We start from the raw sequence: 20708 nt of genomic DNA, 5'->3' as shown, positions 1-20708 counted from the left end.
TGGGGGCAGGCGCTCTGCAGCTGAAGGTCCTGCCTGGGGACGGCCACACCCTGGGGACTGCGCCTGGGTTTGGGCCCCGCTGGAGCCAGGCTGTCACAGGAGGGGCTCAGCCAGAACCGGGGTTCAGCTTGGGGTCAGGCCTCGACAGGATCGGGGCAGGGTTGGGGTACGCTTGAGGTCATGGGCCCCGCCTGGCTACCCTGGGATCAGGGCTCAGTAGAGAATCAGGGACCCCGGCAGGTGGCTCAGGGATGGCGGGGGAGGGGTGGGGGAGGGGTGTGGTGGGGGGTGGGGGTGGACTCCGCTCAAGGCCGGGGCTGGGCTGGCATCAGGATCAGAACCAGGCCTGCACTCAGCTGCCTGGGCTCAGCCAGGACCAGGCTCTGGACGGGGAGCCGGGCTCAGGGCTCAGCTTGGGTTGGGGGCCACCTAGGATGGGCTCCGTCCAGGGCGGGGCGGGGCAGTCAGAGCTGGCCCCAGGACTCGGTGACTGTCCTGAGGGGGCCTGGAGCTGGCTGCCAGCGCACAGCGCGGGGTGGCGCCTGGGCCTCTGCCTCTGCTGTCTCCTCCGACCTCCTCCCCCTCACCTCCTGCTACCTCTGCTCGGTCACCTCAGGGACAAGAGCTGGCCCCTCCCAGGCCAGCGCAGCTTCCCGCAGCCACCCGCCCAGAGCTGGCGGTAAGTGGGGGCTGGGGTGCCAGGCGGCTCCCTGCTCCTCTCTGCCTTCCTGGGGCACTTGGCTTCTTGGGTGGGCACCTGGCCCCTCAAGGTCACCTGGGCCTCTTCATGAACGACCTGGCCCCTCGTGGGGCTCCTGGCTGGCAGAGCTGGTGTGGCCACCCCTGCCCGCGGCCAAGGGCTCCCTTCTCAGGAAGGCTGATGACTACATGGCCCAGGGTGGGAGGGACAGTGGGTCTTCCGTGGCCCTCCTCCGTGGCCAGTGGGGCTGGTGAGGGGCCTGGTGAGCTGTCCCTGAGGTCCCTCCCCTGAGCCAGGCTGCCTTTGGGAGCCCCAGCCGTGGCCCAGCCCCCTCAATGGACACAGCAGGTGAGCCAGGTGAGCCCTGAGGAGAGGGGCTTCCGTGGGCAGCTTGTGGCAAGCGCTTATTAAGCCCCTGCTGTGTGCAGGCCTGGCTGCAGCAGCGGCTGGGGAGCCGGTGGGTGCTCCTGGGGACAGGCAGGGAGGGGTGGCGAGTGCCAGGTGGCCCCCTCCCCTTCTGCTTTCGAGGACCAGCGGGGGCAGGCGGGGCAGTGGGGTGTCCCTGCAGAGGGCCTCCCCAGAGTCCGGGCAGAGCCAGCCAGCCGTTGGGATGCCCCTCCCTGCCCTGGGCTCACCCCCACCCTGGGGGTACCTTGAACAAAACAGGAAATTTCAAACAACAGGAAACCGAGGCCAGGCTGCGAGCTCCACCCTGCCGGGCCTCAGTCTGCCCGGGAGGCCATGAACGCCACGGGGGCCCCGCTGCCCCTGGACGCCTGCCACCAACTGGCGGCCGGTGGGCACAGCCGGCTCATCGTCCTGCATTACAACCACTCTGGCCGGCTGGCGGGGCGCGGGGGGCCGGAGGACGGCCTGGGGGCCCTGCGCGGGCTCTCGGCGGCGGCCGGGGGCCTGGTGGTGCTGGAGAACCTGCTGGTGCTGGCGGCCATCACCACCCGCATGCGCTCGCGGCGCTGGGTCTACTACTGCCTGGTCAACATCACGCTGAGCGACCTGCTCACCGGCCTGGCCTACCTGGCCAACGTGCTGCTGTCCGGGGCCCGCACCTTCCGCCTGGCGCCCGCGCACTGGTTCCTGCGGGAGGGCCTGCTCTTCGCGGCCCTGGCGGCCTCCACCTTCAGCCTGCTCTTCACCGCTGGCGAGCGCTTCGCCACCATGGTGCGGCCGGTGGCCGAGAGCGGGGCCACCAAGACGGGCCGCGTCTACGGCTTCATCGGCCTCTGCTGGCTGCTGGCCGGGCTGCTGGGGCTGCTGCCCCTGCTGGGCTGGAACTGCGTGTGTGCCTTCGAGCGTTGCTCCAGCCTGCTGCCCCTCTACGCCAAGGACTACGTCCTCTTCTGCGTGGTGGTCTTCGCCTGCATCCTGGCCACCATCCTGGCCCTCTACGGGGCCATCTTCCGGGTGGTGCAGGCCAACGGGCAGAAGGCCCTGCGCGCCCCGGCCCGACGCAAGTCCCGCCGGCTGCTCAAGACGGTCCTCATGATCCTGGTGGCCTTCGTGGTGTGCTGGGGCCCGCTCTTCTGCCTGCTGCTGGCCGACACCTTCGGCTCCACCGTCTGGGCCCAGGAGTACCTGCGGGGCATGGACTGGATCCTGGCGCTGGCCGTGCTCAACTCGGCCATCAACCCCCTGATCTACTCCTTCCGCAGCCGGGAGGTGTGCCGGGCCGTGCTGGCCTTCCTGTGCTGTGGGTGCCTCCGGCTGGGCCTGCGGGGCCCTGGGGACTGCCTGACCCGGGCCACCGAGGCCCACTCTGGAGCGTCCACCACGGACAGCTCACTGAGACCCAGGGACAGCTTCCGGGGCTCCCGGTCGCTCAGCTTCAGGATGCGGGAGCCCCTGTCCAGCGTCTCCAGCGTGCGCAGCGTCTGAGGCAGCGCTGGGCACAGGCACCCGCCAGGCCCGCGGGAGGTGGCTCCTGGCCCTGCCGTCTTCCTGCTGATGCCGAGCGGCTTTCCCCGGGGCCCTGGACAGGGCGGCTACTGTCCACCACGGCAGAGAGCACCTGCAGCAGGTGGCAGGTCGGCGAGGCCCCGGCTCCGGGGGGGCTCCTGGGCCACAGAGCTGCGGCTGTGAGGGGCGGGCTGGGGGGCTGAGGCCTGGACTGCAGGGATGGTACCCAGGTCACCAAGGAGCCTGTGTGCAGGGGGTGACGACGCGGGGGCGATGGGCTGCTGGCTGTGTGCAGGGGCAGGTGTGTTCTTGCAGACAGGGTCACGCACGTGTGCCTGGGAGTGTGGTCCTGAGTGGGGGTGTGTCTGCCGGGGTGGACTCTGTGTGTGCGTGTGTGTGTGTGTGAGTGTGTGTGGCAGCCACTCCCTACGCTGCAGGACACCAGGCAGGACGGTGACGCGTGCCCTCTGTCTTCTCGGTCACTCCCCTTGGGGGAATGGATTTCTTCCCCAGCTCTACCTCTGCATCTTTTGGGGACCAGATGGGGGCCGGCCGGGAGGACGAGGCCCAGCCCCCTGGCCTGTGTTCCCTCCCCCACTGTGAACCCAGCTCATCACGGAACCCAGGGGGACAGGCAGGTGCTGGCCAGGGCACCTGCACCCAGGGGGACCGTCCAGCGACCGAGTGGAGAACAGAGCCGCCCATGTCAGGACACTCCGTTGACCTAGTTTACGTTAAATGGCAGCCGTGAGGCCTGGGGGGCTCCCTTGCCCGGCCAGCCCAGAGCTCAGGAGAGGGCTTTGGGATGCCCCTGTGGGTGCTGGGCACCGGCAGCCCACCCAGGTGGCCGTTTCTCTGCCGCAGCAGTGGAGGTGGCGACTGGCGACCGGTTCCCCCGCTGCCCGGTGCTGTGCCCACCGGCCTGGCTACACAGAACTCATTAAAACCAACAAACCTGAAGGTTGAGGTGCCATGTGTCGGTTCCCTGGGGCCACTCCTCCTCCGGGTTCTGGAGGCCGAAGTCAGGGTCCAGGTGTGGCCAGGGCTGGCTCCTGAGGCCCCTCCAGGGTCTGGTGGAGGCTGGCGGCCTCAGTGCCCCGGGCTTTGGGAAGCTTCTCCTGAGCTCCCCTCCATCTTGGTCGCCCTGCACTGGGACGGCCCACCCCCCTGGGCCCCAGTCCTGCTGACTCCGGGGCAGGACCCTGTTTCCGAGCAGCAGCCCTTGCTGGGGTCCTGGGGGTCAGGGCTTGACGGCTGGATCGGGGGCACAGTAGGCCTGTGACAGGCACAGGATCACGTTTCCAGAGGAACCCGCTGGGCGCAAGGCTGGCCAAGTGCTCACACAGGGATGCTCACTGGACAGATGGGGCAAGCTCCTGGCGCCTGGCGAGGGGCCTGTTACCCACCCCCCCACCCCCGCTTCCTGCCTCTGCTCGGGGCCAGGGCAGACAGGTGGGGTCCAGGCAGGAGGCAGGGCCTGGGCAGCCCAGCCCCGAGCCTGTCTCTGTGCCCTTGGGAGCCGGGGCTGGGCCGCTCGCTGCTCCCTCCACCTGGGGCCTGCGTCTGGCTGGCCCTGGCCTTTCCCTCACCCCGGCCCAGCCGTTGAGCTGACCTTTGTGGCATCCCCTCACGTCACCTCCCTGGTCTGCCCCTAGGACTCCTTTGGACTTCGCCAGCTGCCCAGGTGGCCTGCACCCTGGCTCCAGTCCCCGACCACACATGCCCCTCCTCTGGCCCTCTCGCTGCCTGGGCCGTCCCCAGCACCCAGCCTGTGGCCCCGTGCACACAGGCCCCTAGTGACCCAGGGCTCTGGGAGCCCCTGCTGGTCTCAGAACCCGCTTTCCCGCTTTGCCTCCACACAGCTGTCCCCAGGAGCTGCACCTTGGGTGGCTCAGGGACTCCCTGCCCGGGTCTAGAGCTGAGTAGCCGCACCACCAGCCTGTCTCCTCACCTGTGGAGCGAGGCTGGACACAGCGGCCTCCTGGAGGCTGGGAAGGTTCCAGAGACGGCGCGTCGCGTGCTTTTGTTTCGTTGGGGGTGGTTGGAGCCCAGGCCTCGTGCTGACCAGGCTGGCCTCCGCACTGAGTGCACCAGGCCCTGCGGGTCCAGCTGTCAGCCTGGCCTGGGGAAGGGGTGGCAGCGGGCAGAGGTGACAAGGGACGGGGCCAGTGAGAGGCACGCACACCAGGATCAGCTCTCATGCTGCTCACCTCCTGCACCCAGGGCCTCCCTGGAGAGGCCTGGGGCAGCGGGAGCAGGGTCCACAGACGGGGTGCTCGGCTGGTCTGCTGGGGGCGCCACTACCCATCCATGCGACCACTGTGTGTCCGCATTCTGGGATCTGCTGGGCCTGGGAGGAGAGGGGAGCCTGCCGTGTAGACACCCCAGAAGCCACGTCCAGGATCAGGTGCCGGCGCATCCGCCCGACGTCCATACCGTCCGCGCCTTCTCAGAACACCAACACAGACTGAGCGCTTACAGCAGTGGCTCTTTCTCTAACCAGTTTGCACTGATGACCTCAAATCCTCACGTGCCTCTGGTGGTGCGTGAGGAACTGCAGCTACTTGTCATCATATCTGACAGCTGAGGAAACTGAGGCTCAGAGAGGTGAAGCAACTTGTCCCAGGGCACAAAGCTGGGAAAGAGAGGAGCTGGGATTTGAACTTGTGCTTTTACTTAGTACAAATGCCACTTCTCAGAGGGTACAGAAGGGAGGCCTTGGGTGACCTCACTGGAGCTTGGGATGTCAACATGAGGGCTGGGGCTCTGGCTGCACCCTTGGCCTCAGTCTTCCCACCTGTGCAAGGGGGTGTGGGCTACTGATGATCACGGTCCCCTGGCCTCGAGACACCAAGCTGTCAGGTTAGGGAAACATCAATAGGACACCCAGGGACTAAACTTTAATTTCTAATGAATCACATTTCTTCCCTTTTCTTAGTATAAATATGCCTCAAGTAAGGGTAAACACAAGGACGCCGCAGCCCCCGCACGTGGTCCAGGCTCCAGACTACAAATCCCAGCGCCCCCCGCACCGTGGCCGCCGTCCCGCAAGGGTTTTACCCTTTTCTCATTCATTCACCCGAAAATGTTGCTGCCGCCCGCCGGGGCCAGGCGCTGCGCTCAGGGCTCTGGGACGACACCGATGCTCGACTCATGCAAAGGTCTGAGCCGTCGTCAGCTTGACATTTAAATTTTGGGGGAATTTTAAATTTTATTCCCCCGCCCCAGAAACTACAATTCCCATGATCCTTTGTGCTCGTGCGAAGGGACCACGACACCCAGGAGGACCAGCGCGCCAAAGAGGCACTTCCTCCTCCAGCTTTCCCCCCCTCCCCACCCCCCCTCCGCATTTCTTTCCAGGTCGCAAGGTCACGTCCTGACCGCGTCTCTTATCTCCCCGCTCCGCGCCGCTACCTCAGCCAAGGCCAGGGTCTAAGCAAGTTCCACTGGAGAATGGCTGCCCAAAGCTAGGTCGTTCCCGACTTGGGATTCATGTGAAATTCCGGTAGCGTTAGCGAAACAACCCCTCAGGGCTTCCGTCGGGAGTCCGCGGTGGGCCTACAACTCCCAGGCGGCTCCGCGCGCCCGGGCGGACTACAGCTCCCGAGAGGCAGCGCGCGCAGGGCTGCCCGCGGCGATGCGTGCAGGACCCCGGTGCGGACGCGGGCTGCCCGACGCGTTGCCCGCAGGACCCCGGCGGCTGCCCATGCCGAGGTGAGTCCGCGGGAGCCGCGGCCGCCGTCCCGTCCCGTCCCGTCCCCGCCGCCGCCCCGCGCGGACCCGTCGCCGGCCAGGATGCTGGAGGAAGCGGGCGAGGTGCTGGAGAACATGCTGAAGGCGTCGTGCCTGCCGCTCGGCTTCATCGTCTTCTTGCCCGCGGTGTTGCTGCTCGTGGCGCCGCCGCTGCCCGCCGCCGACGCCGCGCACGAGTTCACGGTGTACCGCATGCAGCAGTACGACCTGCAGGGCCAGCCCTACGGTGCGTGCGCGCCCCGCCCCGCCGCGTGCGCCGCCGAGCCCGCCGCCGGCCCGGCCCGGGCGGCAGACCCGTGTCCAGGCCCGCCGGCCACCAGGTCCACGGCAGCGCTCACCCTGGCCCCCTCCTGCGCTGGTCTGTGCGCCCGCGATGGGCTGCCTTGACCTGTCCGGTCCGTCCCAGTCCACCCAGCTCTCCGCACGGCCAGCCGCTGCACCCACCGCCCTGCCCTGTCCAGCCGACTCCGTCCCCATCCCTCGCCCAGGCCGGCCTCCGCCTGCTTCTGGCCTGCCCCTCGGTGTCCCCTGACCCCACTCTTGTTCCTTCTGTTGACACACGTCGCCCTCAGCCCAGCGTCCACCTCCTCCACCCCAGAGCCCACCTGCTCCCTCCTCCCAGGCCTCCTGAGGTCCCTAACTCTGGCTCAGGTCCCACCCACGACCCCTGACCTGGAGCTGCTCAGCTGCCTGCTCAGCTCTTGCCCCCGCCCCACCGTCTGTCCCCCAGTGCCGGCGGTCAGAGCGCCCTCTGTCGCCCCAGCCCTACTGGGTTCCAGAATCTTCTGGTGTCTGGTTTGCCTTCCCTCCAGTCTGACCCCAGAGTTGAGTCTTGCCCTCCCCTCAGGGTCCCCTGAGCACATTCGGGGCCATGTGGGGGACTGCTGGAGGCTAGCCCCCGCCTGTGGACCGGCCTCTGCCAGGCCCCGGGAGCCAGATTCCCATGGCCTCTTGGATTCCCTCTGCCCCAAAGTGGCCTCGTTTCTTTCTAGAGAGATGGTTTGTCAGCCCGGGAGATCCTGGGCCATGTCTGGGGACATGTGGTTGTCATGCCTGGGGTGTCCTGCCCTGGAATGGTGGAGGCCAGGGACACTGCTCAGCACCCTCAGTGCTCAGGACCCCTCTCTCCCCAGGCCACCGTCCAGCCCAGTGTCCCCCGCGCTGAGGGGCCGTGGGTTAGAATGAGCACTTCCCTCCAGCTGTCGGGCCTCTGCCCTGGGGACAGGTCTTGAAGGGCGCTGTCCAGTGGAACCGCGTCTCTGGTCTGGGAGCTGCCAGCCTCTGGTGGCCGAGGACGTGGTGTTTAGTGCTATTTAATTGTAACAAATTCAAGTGGCCCCATGTGGCCAGCAGCTACCTAGCCGGGCAGCAAAGCCCTGGGGTGCAGGAGGTTTTTCTAGAAGAGCCCACAGATCAGAATGCCAGCCCCCGACCTGGGGCACCCTGCTTTCCATGTCCCGTGTCACCGCCCCTGCCCGGCTCATCTCCACCTGTCCTTCCTGCGCACCCACTTGTTACCAGCCCCTCAGTGAGCTGCCCACCTGGGCCTAGTGCTACCCCTGCAGGCAGCCGGAGTGACCACACTATACAGCCTTGCCCCCAGAAGTTGGCTGAGTTTGTGGGGCCTTCGGTTCCTCTGCGCCTCCTGTGCCTCCCGGCCTCTGCCTGCTGCCTCCCTGGCCTCTGCCCCCTCCTTCCCTGCCTCTGCCTCCTCCTCCCTGCCTCTGCCTTCTCCCTCCTGGCCTCTGCCTTCTCCCTCCTGGCCTCTGCCTGCTCCTCCCGGCCTCTGCCTCCTCCTCCCGGCCTCTGCCTCCTCCTCCCTGCCTCTGCCTTCTCCCTCCTGGCCTCTGCCTGCTCCTCCCAGCCTCTGCCTCCTCCTCCCGGCCTCTGCCTCCTCCTCCCTGCCTCTGCCTTCTCCCTCCTGGCCTCTGCCTGCTTCTCCCAGTCTCTGCCTCCTCCTGGCCTCTGCCTGCTTCTCCCAGTCTCTGCCTCCTCCCAGCCTCTGCCTGCTCCTCCTGGCCTCTGCCTGCTGCCTCCCCTGTTGGCCCTTCTTCCAGACGCTCCCTTCCCTGGCCTCTCCCCGGTTCTGGGTCCTTTTCCTGGTCCTGGGTCCTTCCCATTCTTTTTTCTGACCTGAGGTCTTCTCCCATGTGTCCTCCTCCCTGAACCCCACTTTTTCTTGCTCCTTGATGAGCCACCCAGAAGCTGCTGGCCCCGCGTGGGTGTGGCTTTCCCCTGGATCTGGCCTCCCCCGGCCAGGCCAGAAAGACTGGGGGGTCGCAGGGCCTGTCAGGTGGCCCCTGTTCTGCGTGGTGTGTCCAGGAGGCTGGTCTGGGAGCCTGTGCGGGCAGGCAGGACAGGACAGGCCTGAGGACGCTCCAGCCGTGACCCCTCCCATACCCCTGGGCCTCACTCCTGCCCCAGCCCGGCTGGCCTGCCCCTTGCCCAACTTCCTGTGGCCCCTGTTGGGACACGTGGGCAGGGTGTGGGGGGCAGAGGCAGGTGCCCAGCCAGTGGCCCAGCTGGCCCCTCCTGCAGGTGGCACTCTGATCCGTGGGGCCTGGCCGCTCCTTGCTTGCGCCCCTGTCCGCTTCCCCTCAGGGCCAGGGATCTGGGCAGTGGCCCCTGTGAGTGCCCACGAGCCTGGCTCCTGGGCCTGTGCCAGGGAGGAGGAGGGGACGGTGGGCTGAGCTGGCCACGCCGTGTGGACGAGGGAGGAAGGGTTGCCTTGGCCTGGGCGGCGAGCTGGCCCGTCCCTGGGCGGGGCTCGTGTGGCCAGGAGCCTGTGAGGTCTGCCGGGTGGGGCTGTGCCCTGAGCCCCGCCAGCTGTCAGTCGCCCGGCCCCCGCGGGACAGGGTCTCCTCCGCTGGAAGCGGGGCCATGCCTGGCCCCGTCTGCGTCACCTGCTGGCTCCGCCTGCTGTCATTTGGGATGTCTGAGACCTTGGTCCCTTGCTTTTGGCCTTTGACCTTGGGGGCTGCCCACGGGGCACGACCTGCCGTCCCTTGTCCCTCGGTGGGCTCACCTGTTCCTGGCGTGCTCCGAGGACCATGCCCCGCAGAGCTTGGCGGTCGGTGGCTCCTGGAGGACGCTGCTCTGGTGGGCACCCAGGCGGGGCCGTCCTTCACTGTTGTGGAGAGGCTGCCGCGGGTGGACCTTGGTGACCCGGGAGAGCCAGGAGCCAGTGCCCAGACCTGCTGTGGCCCAGGGGCTCCTGCGAGGCAGGAAGGTGAGCTCAGGGCCGGCCGGTGCCTCCAGGGCTGCTGGGTGGCCGTGTCTGTGGCAGTGCTGTCCACGTGACTGCGCGTCCCCTCCGGCCCCCTTCAGTGGGCTCCGGTGGGCGCTCTGGGCTCCCTCTCGTTGTGGCCGGCACGGGCTCTCAGGAGAGAGGGGACAGAGGCATTTAGGGGTGGGGCAGGGGGTCTCACCACAGGTGGCTCTGCGCCCAAGTTCTGCGTCTGGGGACGTGTGGCTGTCACGACTGTGGTGTCCTGACCTGTAGGGGCAGAGACGGGGACCCTGCTCAGCACCTTGCCAGGTGTGAGCGGGGCCTCGGGCTGCTCCTGAGGGTCTGCTCACCGCTCTGGGCCCTGGTGGCCCTGGCGGGGCCTGGTGCTGGCGGCCAGCTCCCGGGGCTCCAGTCCCCGCACTGCCCGCAGCCGACACCCAGGAGTCGCGTGTGGCCTGATGGACCCTGGGCCCCTGTCGGGGGCAGACGACGGCACCGGCCCTTCAGGGCCCCCTGCCCTTCCCTGGACGTGCTCAGGGTGGCCCGGCGGCCCCGTGCTGCCACAGCCCCTGGTTTTCTGGAAAGCTTGTCTCGAGGCCACCTGGGGGTCTGTCCTCTTGTGCCCATGCGGGGGTCAGCCTGGCCCCGTGAGAGCCCTCCGGAACCAGGGCCTGTGTGACACCGCTGCCCCATGCCCGGGTCCCCCTGCGCCCAGCCACCCCCTGGGTGACCCCTTCGTTTGCTGCCTTTGCATGCAGGACCGAGGCCATCTGGAGGCGCACTGGCCAGGGCTGCAAGCGGGCGCGTCCTCCTGACCCTGGCCGAGATGCAGGGCCTGGCCGGGTCCGGCTGCCCTGGGGTTTCCCTGCGGGTTGGGGGCTGCGGTCCCCAAGGAGAGGGACTCTGCCTTTTTCTGGCGCTTGGCAGTCAGGCTGTGGCCAGCACTGCCCATGCCTGGGGCTGCCAGGCTGAGGGTGGCCCATCCCCGCAGGCACCCGGAACGCGGTGCTCAACACGGAGGCACGCACAATGGACGCGGACGTGCTGAGCCGGCGCTGCGTGCTCATGCGGCTGGCGGACTTCTCCTACGAGCAGTACCAGAAGGCCCTGCGGCAGTCGGCAGGGGCCGTGGTCATCATCCTGCCGCGGGCCATGGCCGCTGTGCCCCAGGACGTTGTGCGGGTGAGCCCTCCCTCGCAGGGACAGAGGTTGTGGTTCCGGGTTAGCTGTGTGACCTTAGGCAGGCTGCTGTGCCTCTCTGAGCACTGATGCTCCCTGGGGGCAGTTTTGTCCCCAGGAGATACTGAGTGCTGTCAGGTGTCATTTGGGTCTGGGGTGTCCTGGCCTGGAGTGAGTGGAGGCCAGCACCTTGCAGCACCCAGGACGCCCACCCCGGAGAAAGACTCAGCCTCAAATATTGTCGGTGGCCTGGGGAGGAGTCATTGTCAATCAAGGGGACCTGGTGGCACCCACAGGAGACCCAGGTGGAGCTGCTTTTTCAGACAGGGTGGGGGTGGGGTGGGGGCCTTAGTGCCAGGTGGCTGGTGCCCCACCTGAGGGCCCGCTGCCCACCAGGAGTGGCCAAGCCCAGGCCCCTTGTCAGCAGCCCAACCACTCCCTCTCCACAGCAATTCATGGAGATCGAGCCTGAGATGCTGGCCATGGAGACCATCGTCCCCGTGTACTTTGCCGTGGAGGACGAGGCCCTTCTGTCCATCTACGAGCAGACCCAGGCCGCCTCTGCCTCCCAGGGCTCTGCCTCTGCCGCCGAAGGTAGGCTCCAGCCTGGGCAGGGCGGGAGGCGTCCTGAGCAGAGGCCAGGTCGGGGGCCGCCCAGCCTGTGTCCAGGTGCTGCAGCGGGCCCCGGCACAGCCTGGGGCCCTGTGCCCCCATTTCCGTTCTGCGGGACACAGCCTGCTCGTCCCCTCTGGGCCAACCTCTGCGAGGAGGCCGCTGCGTCACCACCTTGGGGTCGCGTGGGCCAGCAGCACTCCCGGGAAAGGACGCGGCTGTGCTGTGCCCTGGGGAAGGTGGGGGTCAGCAGGAGGAGCTGCCCGGGCTCCACCTGTGGACTGCAGGGGCTGGGGTGGAGCTGGCCCTGCAGTCCCTGTGCCACGGGGGAAAGTCAAAGGGACCCGGATGGGGGCGTAAGGAGCCACAGGGCAGCAGCGTGGTGGCCCCGCCTGTCATCCCGCCACGCAGAGGCCGAGGCAGGTGGTCAGCAAGTCCAGGCCTGCCCGGGCCACCTAGCGAGGCCCTGTCCAGAATAAAAGAGGCCGGGGTGCAGCCGGCTGGGCATGCGGGGCCCTGGCTCCTCCCAGCCCCAGGGGCAGGTGGGGCCATGGACACAGGTGGACCTGGCCTGGCTCCTGGGGAGCGCTGTGGTGGCCGTCTGTGGGTGAGACCTGGCTGGTGGGCAAGGTTCTTGAGGTCCCGGGGGCAGCCCTTCACTCAGCCGCATGCCCGCAGAGCAGCTGCCCGAGGGACAGGAGTGTGGCCTCGGGCCCGAGCAGGGTCCCAGCCTGGTATCCGTGGATCCTCGCAGGCATCCTGGACATTCCCGCGTGGCAGCTGCGGGGTGCTGGGTCAGGGCTTGGAGTGTGGGCGCGGCGGGGGAGGCCGCGTGCTGGGCATAGCTGGGTGGCCTGACTGGGACACGGAGGCTCACACAGTTGCACCAGCCTCACGGCCAGCTCCTGGGCCCCTGGCTGCCCCCCGGGCACGTCCTGCAGGCCCACAGTGTCGTGAGGGTCCCCGCTGTCCTTGGCACTGGGGATGTGGCCAGGGCTTCGCACATGCTGGGTGCTGGGAGCGGCGGGCCACGCCCCAGCCCGCTGGCCTCGAGACTCCAGGCGTGCAGCTGTCCTCAGCCGAGAGGCCGTCCCCTGCAGGCCGTGGAAGGCCAGGTTCCAGCAAAGCCTCAGGTGGCGGTCAGTGGCACGTGCCGTGTGCCCAGGAGCCGGTGGGGGGGCACCGGGTTCCTGTGTGCAGGTCTCAGCAGTCGCGTCCTCAGTGCTCTGTGCGGCTGGAGGAAGCCAGCTCTGGGCAGCCAGAGGACAGCCCCCAGCCCAAGTGACCCGTCCCTCTCCTGTCCCCAGTGCTGCTCCACACGGCCACTGCCAATGGCTTCCAGATGGTCACCAGTGGGGTCCAGAGCAAGGCCGTGAGCGACTGGCTCATCACCAGCGTGGAGGTGAGTGCAGGCCCTCCAGCTCCTGACCCCCCAGGCGGAGGCCCCCAGTGGCCCCAGAGCCCCGCGGGCAGTGGCCGGGAGGGGGCTCTAGAGTGCGTCTGCCACGTCCCTGCTGCGTGCAGGAGGGTGGCCGTGCCATGCTCCCTTTCTGAGCAGCTTAGCTGACCCCTGGGGCTCTGCTGGGGGGCTCATCCCCGTGGCAGGGCCTGGGTGCTCTGCTGTCCTGGGGCCGCCAGGCCGGGGCGGGCAGGAGCCCCGGGCAGGGTTGTGGCCTCGCGGGCTGGGGTCCTTCCTGCCCGCTCCCTGAGACCCCGCCTCTGGGGCCCAGCCTGCCCACGTGGCCACCTGTTGTTCGCTCTGGAAGCTTCTGTGTCACCTGGTTGCTCACAGTGAGGGGGACCAGAAGCTGCCGGCCCTGGCGGTCCACTCCCTGGACCCTCCTGACGGCTGGAGGTGGGGCGGGGGTTGGCCCGTTTTCTGGGGAGGGGCCTCAGTCCTGGAGCCAGGGTCAGGCCGCTCTTCCGCTGTCACCTCTGGGGTCACTCGTGGCCTGGCCGTCTCTGCTGAGGCTCCTGGGCTGTGCCGTTTGGCGGGCAGCTCATTGTGCGTGGCGGGGAGGCAGGGAGACCTGGTCACTGGTGGCCTCCACCACCTGGACAGGGCCTCGGCACCCGTGTGCCACGGCTGCTACAGGAAGCAGACGGGAGACGCCGTGACGGGGGAGGGGAGCGTGCCGTGGTGGCCCGCTGCTGGATGGCAGCACGTGGCCTCCAGACCACGGCAGGCCCTGTGTGTGGCTTCGCTCCAGGCAGTGGTGCTGCCCAGCCGGCTCCTGGCCGCGTCACCTCTGCAGGGTGGCCTCTTCCTCGGGGAAGTGGGTCTCGCAAGCCTCGAGTGCATGTCCAGCTGGGCCAGGCCCGCGCTCACGTCACCCTTGGTGGCTTCCTGAGCAGTCACCATGGATGGCCTGGCCCCAGGGCTGAGCAGGCTGGAGGGGCCGGGAGGCCGGAGAGGCCCTGGGTGGCTGCTGTGTCGGGGTCACTTCCTGCTCCTCTGCCTCCTCCCCAGGGCCAGCTTCACAGCAGGTGGGGCCCTGTCCCCCCTCTGCCCCGTCCCCAGGGGGTTCTTGGGGGCTCGCGGGGCTGGGGGCCAGGACACCCCGGGGGGAGGCGTTTTGAGCAGCCAGCCCTTGCCCCTCTGGGCTGGAGTGGCGGGCGGCGGCCACCTGCCTGGCTGTTCCCAGGTCACGGCTTTCTCTCCACAGGGGCGGCTGACGGGGCTGGGTGGAGAGGACCTGCCCACCATCGTCATCGTGGCTCACTACGATGCCTTCGGGGTGGCCCCTGTGAGTGCCCCTGCCCGGAGCCCTCGGGGGTTCCGTGGCCGTGTCCCCACTGTTGGTCTTGGCACTGGGGTTGAGCCCGGGACTCGGCGTGTCCCCAGCCCTCCTGTCCCTCCTCCTGAGACAGCGCCTGGTCTTGGTCCTGCGTCCCCTGCCCCAGCCCTGAGCTGCTGGGGTGAGCTCTGCATGACAGGAGTGTCCACCCAGTGTCCTGGCACATCCTGGGCCTCAGTCTAGTTCCAGAGCATGGCGTCACCCCAGAAGGAAGCCTGGACCCGCCGGTTCTGGTGCTTCCTCTTGGGACACCGAGCACAGCATCCCTCAGGGACTGTGCCCCTGGGTGGTCCCAACACTTTCCTCTTCCCCAGAGCCAGTTGTCACCCACTGGGGACCCCGTGTTAGGACGTACAGATGAGGTGAAGGCAGGGGCAGGTGGTCGGATGGCGCCCTGCAGCTGGGCACCAGGCTGGGCAGCTGTCACGCGCAGGGCCAGGCAGAGGCCGGGTGGAGGCCGGGCGGCCTGGGTGCTGCCCTCAGGGAGCCAGTCGGACCTTGCTGGGGCCTCGGCCTGCAGGTGTGGGATGCGGTCAGGCAGGACAGAGGGGCTAGCCATCCAGCCGGGGGCCGGAGCTGGGCCAGAGGCGAGCCTGGTGGGTGGTTCTCGGTGACCACTGGCGGTGGGCTGTCTCTCCGCAGTGGCTGTCCCTGGGCGCGGACTCCAACGGGAGTGGTGTCTCGGTGCTGCTGGAGCTGGCCCGGCTCTTCTCCAGGCTCTACACCTACAAGCGCACCCACGCGGCGTGAGTGCTGGCACCTGGCGGGCGGGTGGCGGGCGGGCGGGGCTCTGGCCAACGATGAAGGCGTGAGGTGTTGGCGTGCAGTGGCTGGTCACACTCTGGTGGCATCCTGCTGAGCAGCGTCCGGCCCACCTGCTCCAGCACAGGACACCCCAGTCGTGACAGCCGCCAGTGTCCCCTAGGGCAGGGTCCCCTGGAGAGCCTAGGTAACTGCTTGGAGAAATCAGGGCCACTGTGCCCAGAATGTCCCCAGCCTCTCTCGTCTCTGGGTGCTGCCTAGTGCCTGTGGCCGTGTGCAGAGCATCTGCGCCTGCAGCCAGCATCAGGGGCCTGTCCCACCCGTGGCACTGGAAGCGGACACTTGTCTGTCACCTGCTGAGCTGTCGCAGCCAGGCCATGGGGCACAGGGTGAATGGCCACTTGGAGCAGGTGACAACACCTGCAGACTCGGAGCTTGGAGCAAGTGGCTGCACAGGGGCCCCTCGGCGTCCTTGCCTGGGACACCCCAGACACAGTCCCTTCTGGATGCAGCTGTGTGTGTGGAGTTGTGGCCCTGGCCAGGTGGCCTGTAGATCGTCCATGGACTCGCTCTGGGCAGTTGTCCTGCATGCTCAGGGGCAGTGGCGGGCAGCCTGGAGCCCTGGCACAGTGTGAAGGCCGTTCTGATGGTCTCTCGCCCTGACATGCCCTTCGTGAGCATGTCCCCTGCTCTGAGGTGTCCTCGGCGTCCATCTGAAATCCCGGCCCGAGGGCAGAGCCACCTCCTGGCCCAGGGTGCCTGTGGACCTGCAGTGTCTGTCGTCCCAGGGCCGCCTGGTGCCCGTGTCTCCTCTACCCGGGGTCCAGCCACCAGGCTCAGTGGTCTCCTGGCCCCACAATAGCCACCTTCTCACGGCTGGTGTCGACACGACCCTGTTTCCACGGAATGCCTCCTGGAGGCCCAGGGGTGTGAATTTGGGGGACGGTTTGCCTCAGGCAGGGACAGTGGGAGGCAGGGGGACCTCCCTGGGGGGCTCCAGGCAGGGCCAAGCCCCGTGGCTGTCAACGCAGCTGGCCACCTTGGAAGCGCAGGGTGGCCCTGGCAAGTGGACGGTGCGAGAAGGCCCCCTGTCTTCCCTGGCGTCTGCGTCCCGGGCCACCAGGCCAGTGTCTCCTGCTGTCCAGGAGCTCGAAGCCACTGCAGTGGGCCTTCAACTGAGACAGCCCCCCAGTCACCCCACTCAGTGTCTGGGGACATGTGGCTTCATGGCCGGGGAGCTCTTGGCCTGGAGGCGGTGGAGGCAGGGACGCTGCACCAGAGTGGCCCCAGGGTCCACAGCCCAGGGCAGTGGCCCATTCTTGCTCTGGCGAGGCCCACGACCTGCCCGTCCTCCGCCCAGGGTGCTGGCTGTGACCCGAGGCTCCCCCCCAGGTACAACCTCCTGTTCTTTGCTTCTGGAGGGGGCAAGTTTAACTACCAGGGGACCAAGCGCTGGCTGGAGGACAACCTGGACCACACAGGTGGGTGACCGGGGCAGAGCAGCACCCAGGGGTGACAGGGCCTCCTCCTGGCTGCTGCCACCTCAAAATCCTCAACGCCCACAGACTCCAGCCTGCTCCAGGACAATGTGGCCTTCGTCCTGTGCCTGGACACCGTGGGCCGGGGCAGCAGCCTGCACCTGCACGTGTCCAGGCCGCCCCGGGAGGGGACCCTGCAGCACGCCTTCCTGCGGGAGCTGGAAACGGTGGGTGCTGTGGCCACTGTGGCTGGGCGGGCGGCGCTGGACCTGCCTCGGGCTGTGGGGGCATCGGGGAATGGCCGGCAGGGCCACCCTGACAGCGCTGCGGGCGCAGGTGGCCGCCCACCAGTTCCCCGAGGTGCGGTTCTCCATGGTGCACAAGAAGATCAACCTGGCCGACGACGTGCTGGCCTGGGAGCACGAGCGCTTTGCCATCCGCCGGCTGCCCGCCTTCACCCTGTCCCACCTGGAGAGCCACCGCGACGGCCAGCGCAGCAGCATCATGGACGTGCGGTGAGGCCTTCCAGAGCTTCCTTAGCCCAAGGGGGCGGGTGGCCGCAGGACAGGGGCCTGGAGCCTGGGAGGAGGGCACCACCAGGCAGGCTCCCCAGTCCTGCCGTGGCCAGGGGAAGCCTCGGCATGTCAGGCACCAGGGGCTAAGGAGGGTGGTGAGAGTGGGCCGCGGTCCAGGCCGCTGCCCCTGGCCCGCCCTGCCAGTCACCATCTGCCACCCACAGTCCAGACCAGGGCTCCCCCAGGACACTGTGGGCACTGGGTGCTCTGGGCCGCGGTGGACTGGGCCCCTGTGAGGCCTGTGACGGGACCTCCTGGGCGGGCCTGGGCAGTGCCACCCTCTGCCGTGGCTGGGGGCGCCTTTCCCCAGTGTCCCCAGGGCTACAGGACAGTGCCACAGACAGGGCCTGCAGCCCCAGGGATGTTCCCGTCCTCGGGGCCGTGTCCTCACAGCCTGTAGGGAGGTCCTCTCGCGCACCAGGGCCCAGTTGCCTGGATGGCGGCCGTGTGCTTGTCACACCTCCATTGACGTGGGGCCATCCCCGTGTCTCCTCACGAGGACGCCAGTCACCAGACATGGGTCCACCCACACAAGTGTGGCCATATCTCCACCACGCCTGTGTGCCAGGCCTTGTTCACAGTTGGGGCGTGGTCCGAGGTGGACGCGAGCTCTGGGGACACTGTCCGCCCCCGCACAGGTGTTGGAGGTCTGCCCTCAGCTCCCCTGCTAGGCAGGAGGCATGCGGGGCAGCGCGCGTGTCCCCGGGGCTCAGCTGCCCATGCCGAGCACCGCTCCTGTCGTCCTGTCGGGGCTGTGGGCACTGCCCATGCTCAGGAACCACCTGACCTCGAGGGACCCTCCCGCGCCCTCCCTGCAGGTCCCGGGTGGACTCGAAGACCCTGACGCGCAACACAAGGATCATCGCGGAGGCCCTGACGCGGGTCATATACAACCTGACAGAGAAGGTGAGCCCCGCCCGCGGAGCCCCCACCGCTGTCCAGGCCTGGACTCGGGGCCGCTGTGCCACTGACTCGTCTTGTGCCTGGACACCGTGGGCCAGGGCAGCAGTCTGCACCTCTTGTCTCTGCAGGGCACCCCGCCAGACATGCCGGTGTTCACGGAGCAGATGGTAAGGGCCATGTGGGGGGCTGGCGGGGCGTGTGGGTGGGGCTGGTGGGGCGGGGCGGGGCCGTGTGGGCTGCCTTGACCTTGGCCGCCTTCCTGCAGCAAGTCCAGCAGGAGCAGCTGGACTCGGTGATGGACTGGCTCACCAACCAGCCGCGGGCCGCGCAGCTGCTGGACAAGGACGGCACCTTCCTGAGCACGCTGGAGCACTTCCTGAGCCGCTACCTGAAGGACGTGCGGCAGCACCACGTGAAGGCCGACAAGCGGTGGGCGTCTGGGCCGCACCGGGCGGCAGCAGATAGAAGCAGGAGGAAGGAAGGATAAGTAGAGACGCAGGTGCCTCCGAGCAGGTCCCTGCCAGACGGCGGGCGTCCAGCCCCTGCCGGTACCCGGAGGCCAGGCAGGTGTGCCGCTGGGCCTCTGCCGGCCCCCTCGCGGGGCCCTGGTGCCTTGGCTGGCCCTCCTTGTGGCACCAGGCAGGGCCTCATGCTGGGCCAGGGTCTTTCCCAGCCCATTTCAGTTTCCAAGAGCACATTTTAATACCTTCAGAAGAACGGGGGCAGGTGACATGAGAATCCCTGCAGCCTCCCTCTGGGGACGGTGGATGGCCCAACGTCTGGGAGATCTGGTATCTGGACCACTGGCCTCTGTCCTGGTCCCAGAAGACGTGGGGACAGGGCACAGCCTGGCGTGCCAGTGTCGGCTGACCTCTGAGCACATGCTGTCTCCCCAGGGACCCCGAGTTCGTCTTCTATGACCAGCTGAAGCAGGTGATGAACGCCTACAGGTGAGTGGCAGCCCATGACAGCCAAGCGGACCGCGGACCACAGAGCCGGGGAGGCGGCCATACTGGCCCTGACTCACCCTGCTCTTCCCTGGCCACATGGTCCCCTGCTTCCCCCAGGGTCAAGCCGGCCATCTTCGACCTGCTCCTGGCCGTCTGCATCGGCGCCTACCTCGGGATGGCCTACACGGCAGTCCAGGTGAGTGGGCGGGTAGGGTCTCTGGGACGGGGTGGGCCCACCAGGCCTCCGCCCAGCCTAGAGGCAGCTGCCTGCAGCGCCTCGGCCTCCCCGGTCCCCATGGGTCTCACCCCTGGCCCTGCCGCCCCCAGCACTTTGACCTCCTCTACAAGACCGTGCAGAGGCTACTGGTAAAGGCCAAGACGCAGTGACCCGGCCACCCGTCCACACTCGCCACACAGGAAGGACAGCACCCCTGGCCGTTGACACTGAATTACAGTTTCAGAGCCGCTCTCCAGGCCTGGGGCGTCTTTCTTTCTCTTTGCCGTGGACTCCCCCAGAGGAGGGCGCGGAGCCGGCTGGGGCCAGGCCTCAGACGCGGGAGCCAGCGTGGACAAGCCCCAGCCCGGGGCCTGCCCAGCACACGCACCTTACGGAGGAAGCCCAGCTGCAGAGCTGGGATCAGGCCCGATCCTGACCGTGGCAGCTGGCTGTCCTGGACGCCCCTGGACGCCCGGGTGTCCTCTCCACCCTGCTGCTGACCTGGGTGTGGTGACACTTCTCCCTCTTCCCACCTGCTGGTTGCAGCCTCTAGGTCTCAGGATTCGGCCATTTGTGGCCTCCCCTGCCCACGGCTCCAGGATACCCCCTGGCCACCAGGTGGACACAGCAAGCAGATGGGGCTGGTGCTGAGCCCGCCCCCAGGTGGCCGCTCCCGCCACACCTGCGGGTCACTAGCTGGTTGCTGCCCCTCTGCCTGCTGGCCCTGAGCCCAGAGTCCCCACACCCTGCAGCTCCAGGCCGCGCTCCCTGCTGCGCCCTGGGCCCTGCCCTGAACCCCCAGCCAGTCCCTAGCGTTTCCGGTGCCCACGGCTCCGCAGGCCGTCTGCCCCTTGAGCTCACCCGCCCCAGGCTCCTCACGCCTCTGTGTGTCCATCTGGGAAAGAGAAGGTGTGGGGGAGCCGCCCTCTGTCCCAGGAGGGATGTCTGGAGAAGGGGTGTGCCCTGGGCCACCCCTGGCACCAGGAGGAAGGTCTGGGCCTGGGGACCCTGACCCAGGAGGAACTGTGCAGGGCAGTGCCCTCGGGGAGGCCCGCCTGTCCTTCCTTAGCAATACGATCAGTGTGTTCTCTGAGGGCATCGGCTGCAGAGACCTGGCCCGTCAGGCTCCAGGGGCGTCGTGGTTCGGGGCTGGCCCACCACAGCTGTCCGGCCCACCTGGCTCACTGTGTTCTGGCTGTTGGTTCTGCAGCCGTGCTTCTGTCCCAGACAGCTGCTGGCAGCCCCCTCCAGACCCTGTCTGGAAGGACAAGGCCACCTTCCATCGCCTGCCCAGTCAGGAGCCCAAGGCCAGCACAGGAGACTGCCCCAGCCCAGGCCACTCTGGCACACGTGCGCTGGTGTCCACGTGCTGGCCCAAGGCAGCGCCTCCTGTCCCGTGAAAGGGCTTGGGACCTGCTGCCCACTCCTCTGGGTGTCTGCTGCCCGGCAGGCATCTGGGCCACCTCCTGCCTGCCTCCTGGGGAGGTGACCCACTGACCACCCGGGGCTTGGTGGTGGGATGCAATAGACCCGGGTGGGAAATAAAGCCATATTGAATGAAGAGCCTGTCCTGTCTGGGGGCTGGGTCACCCGCACCTGTCCCTGGTGCCTGGTGCTCCTGGGGTGGGGTCTGAAGTG

The 20708-nt window shown here is 68.0% G+C and overlaps 3 protein-coding genes across 3 annotated transcripts in view; 2 read left to right on the top strand and 1 right to left on the bottom strand.

Annotated features, from left to right (window-relative positions):
• Smim44 (small integral membrane protein 44) overlaps positions 1-20708 on the bottom strand; it is a 213710-nt gene that overhangs the window by 47119 nt on the left and 145883 nt on the right. The window lies entirely within an intron of this gene.
• Positions 394-3574, top strand: S1pr4 (sphingosine-1-phosphate receptor 4). The gene is made up of 2 exons (XM_046444161.2): positions 394-1048; positions 1384-3574. Exon 2 carries the CDS (start codon positions 1442-1444, stop codon positions 2591-2593), a length of 1152 nt encoding a protein of 383 aa, XP_046300117.1. The 5' UTR covers positions 394-1048; positions 1384-1441; the 3' UTR covers positions 2594-3574.
• Ncln (nicalin) lies at positions 6304-20631 on the top strand. Its single transcript, XM_046444158.2, has 15 exons — positions 6304-6593; positions 10588-10778; positions 11225-11369; positions 12695-12789; positions 14054-14134; positions 14828-14931; positions 16340-16428; positions 16513-16652; positions 16762-16940; positions 17819-17906; positions 18032-18070; positions 18169-18332; positions 18800-18853; positions 18971-19049; positions 19181-20631. The coding sequence occupies exons 1-15, from the start codon at positions 6410-6412 to the stop codon at positions 19238-19240; spliced, it is 1692 nt and encodes a 563-aa protein (XP_046300114.1). The 5' UTR covers positions 6304-6409; the 3' UTR covers positions 19241-20631.

Source organism: Marmota monax, unplaced genomic scaffold, assembly GCF_021218885.2.
Source record: "Marmota monax isolate L192 unplaced genomic scaffold, Marmota_monax_Labrador192_F-V1.1 WCK01_AAM20220418_F8-fsc00102, whole genome shotgun sequence".
Lineage (NCBI taxonomy): Eukaryota > Metazoa > Chordata > Mammalia > Rodentia > Sciuridae > Marmota > Marmota monax.
The sequence above is the reverse complement of the archived record's forward strand: the minus strand, read 5'-3'. Positions and strand labels throughout refer to the sequence as shown.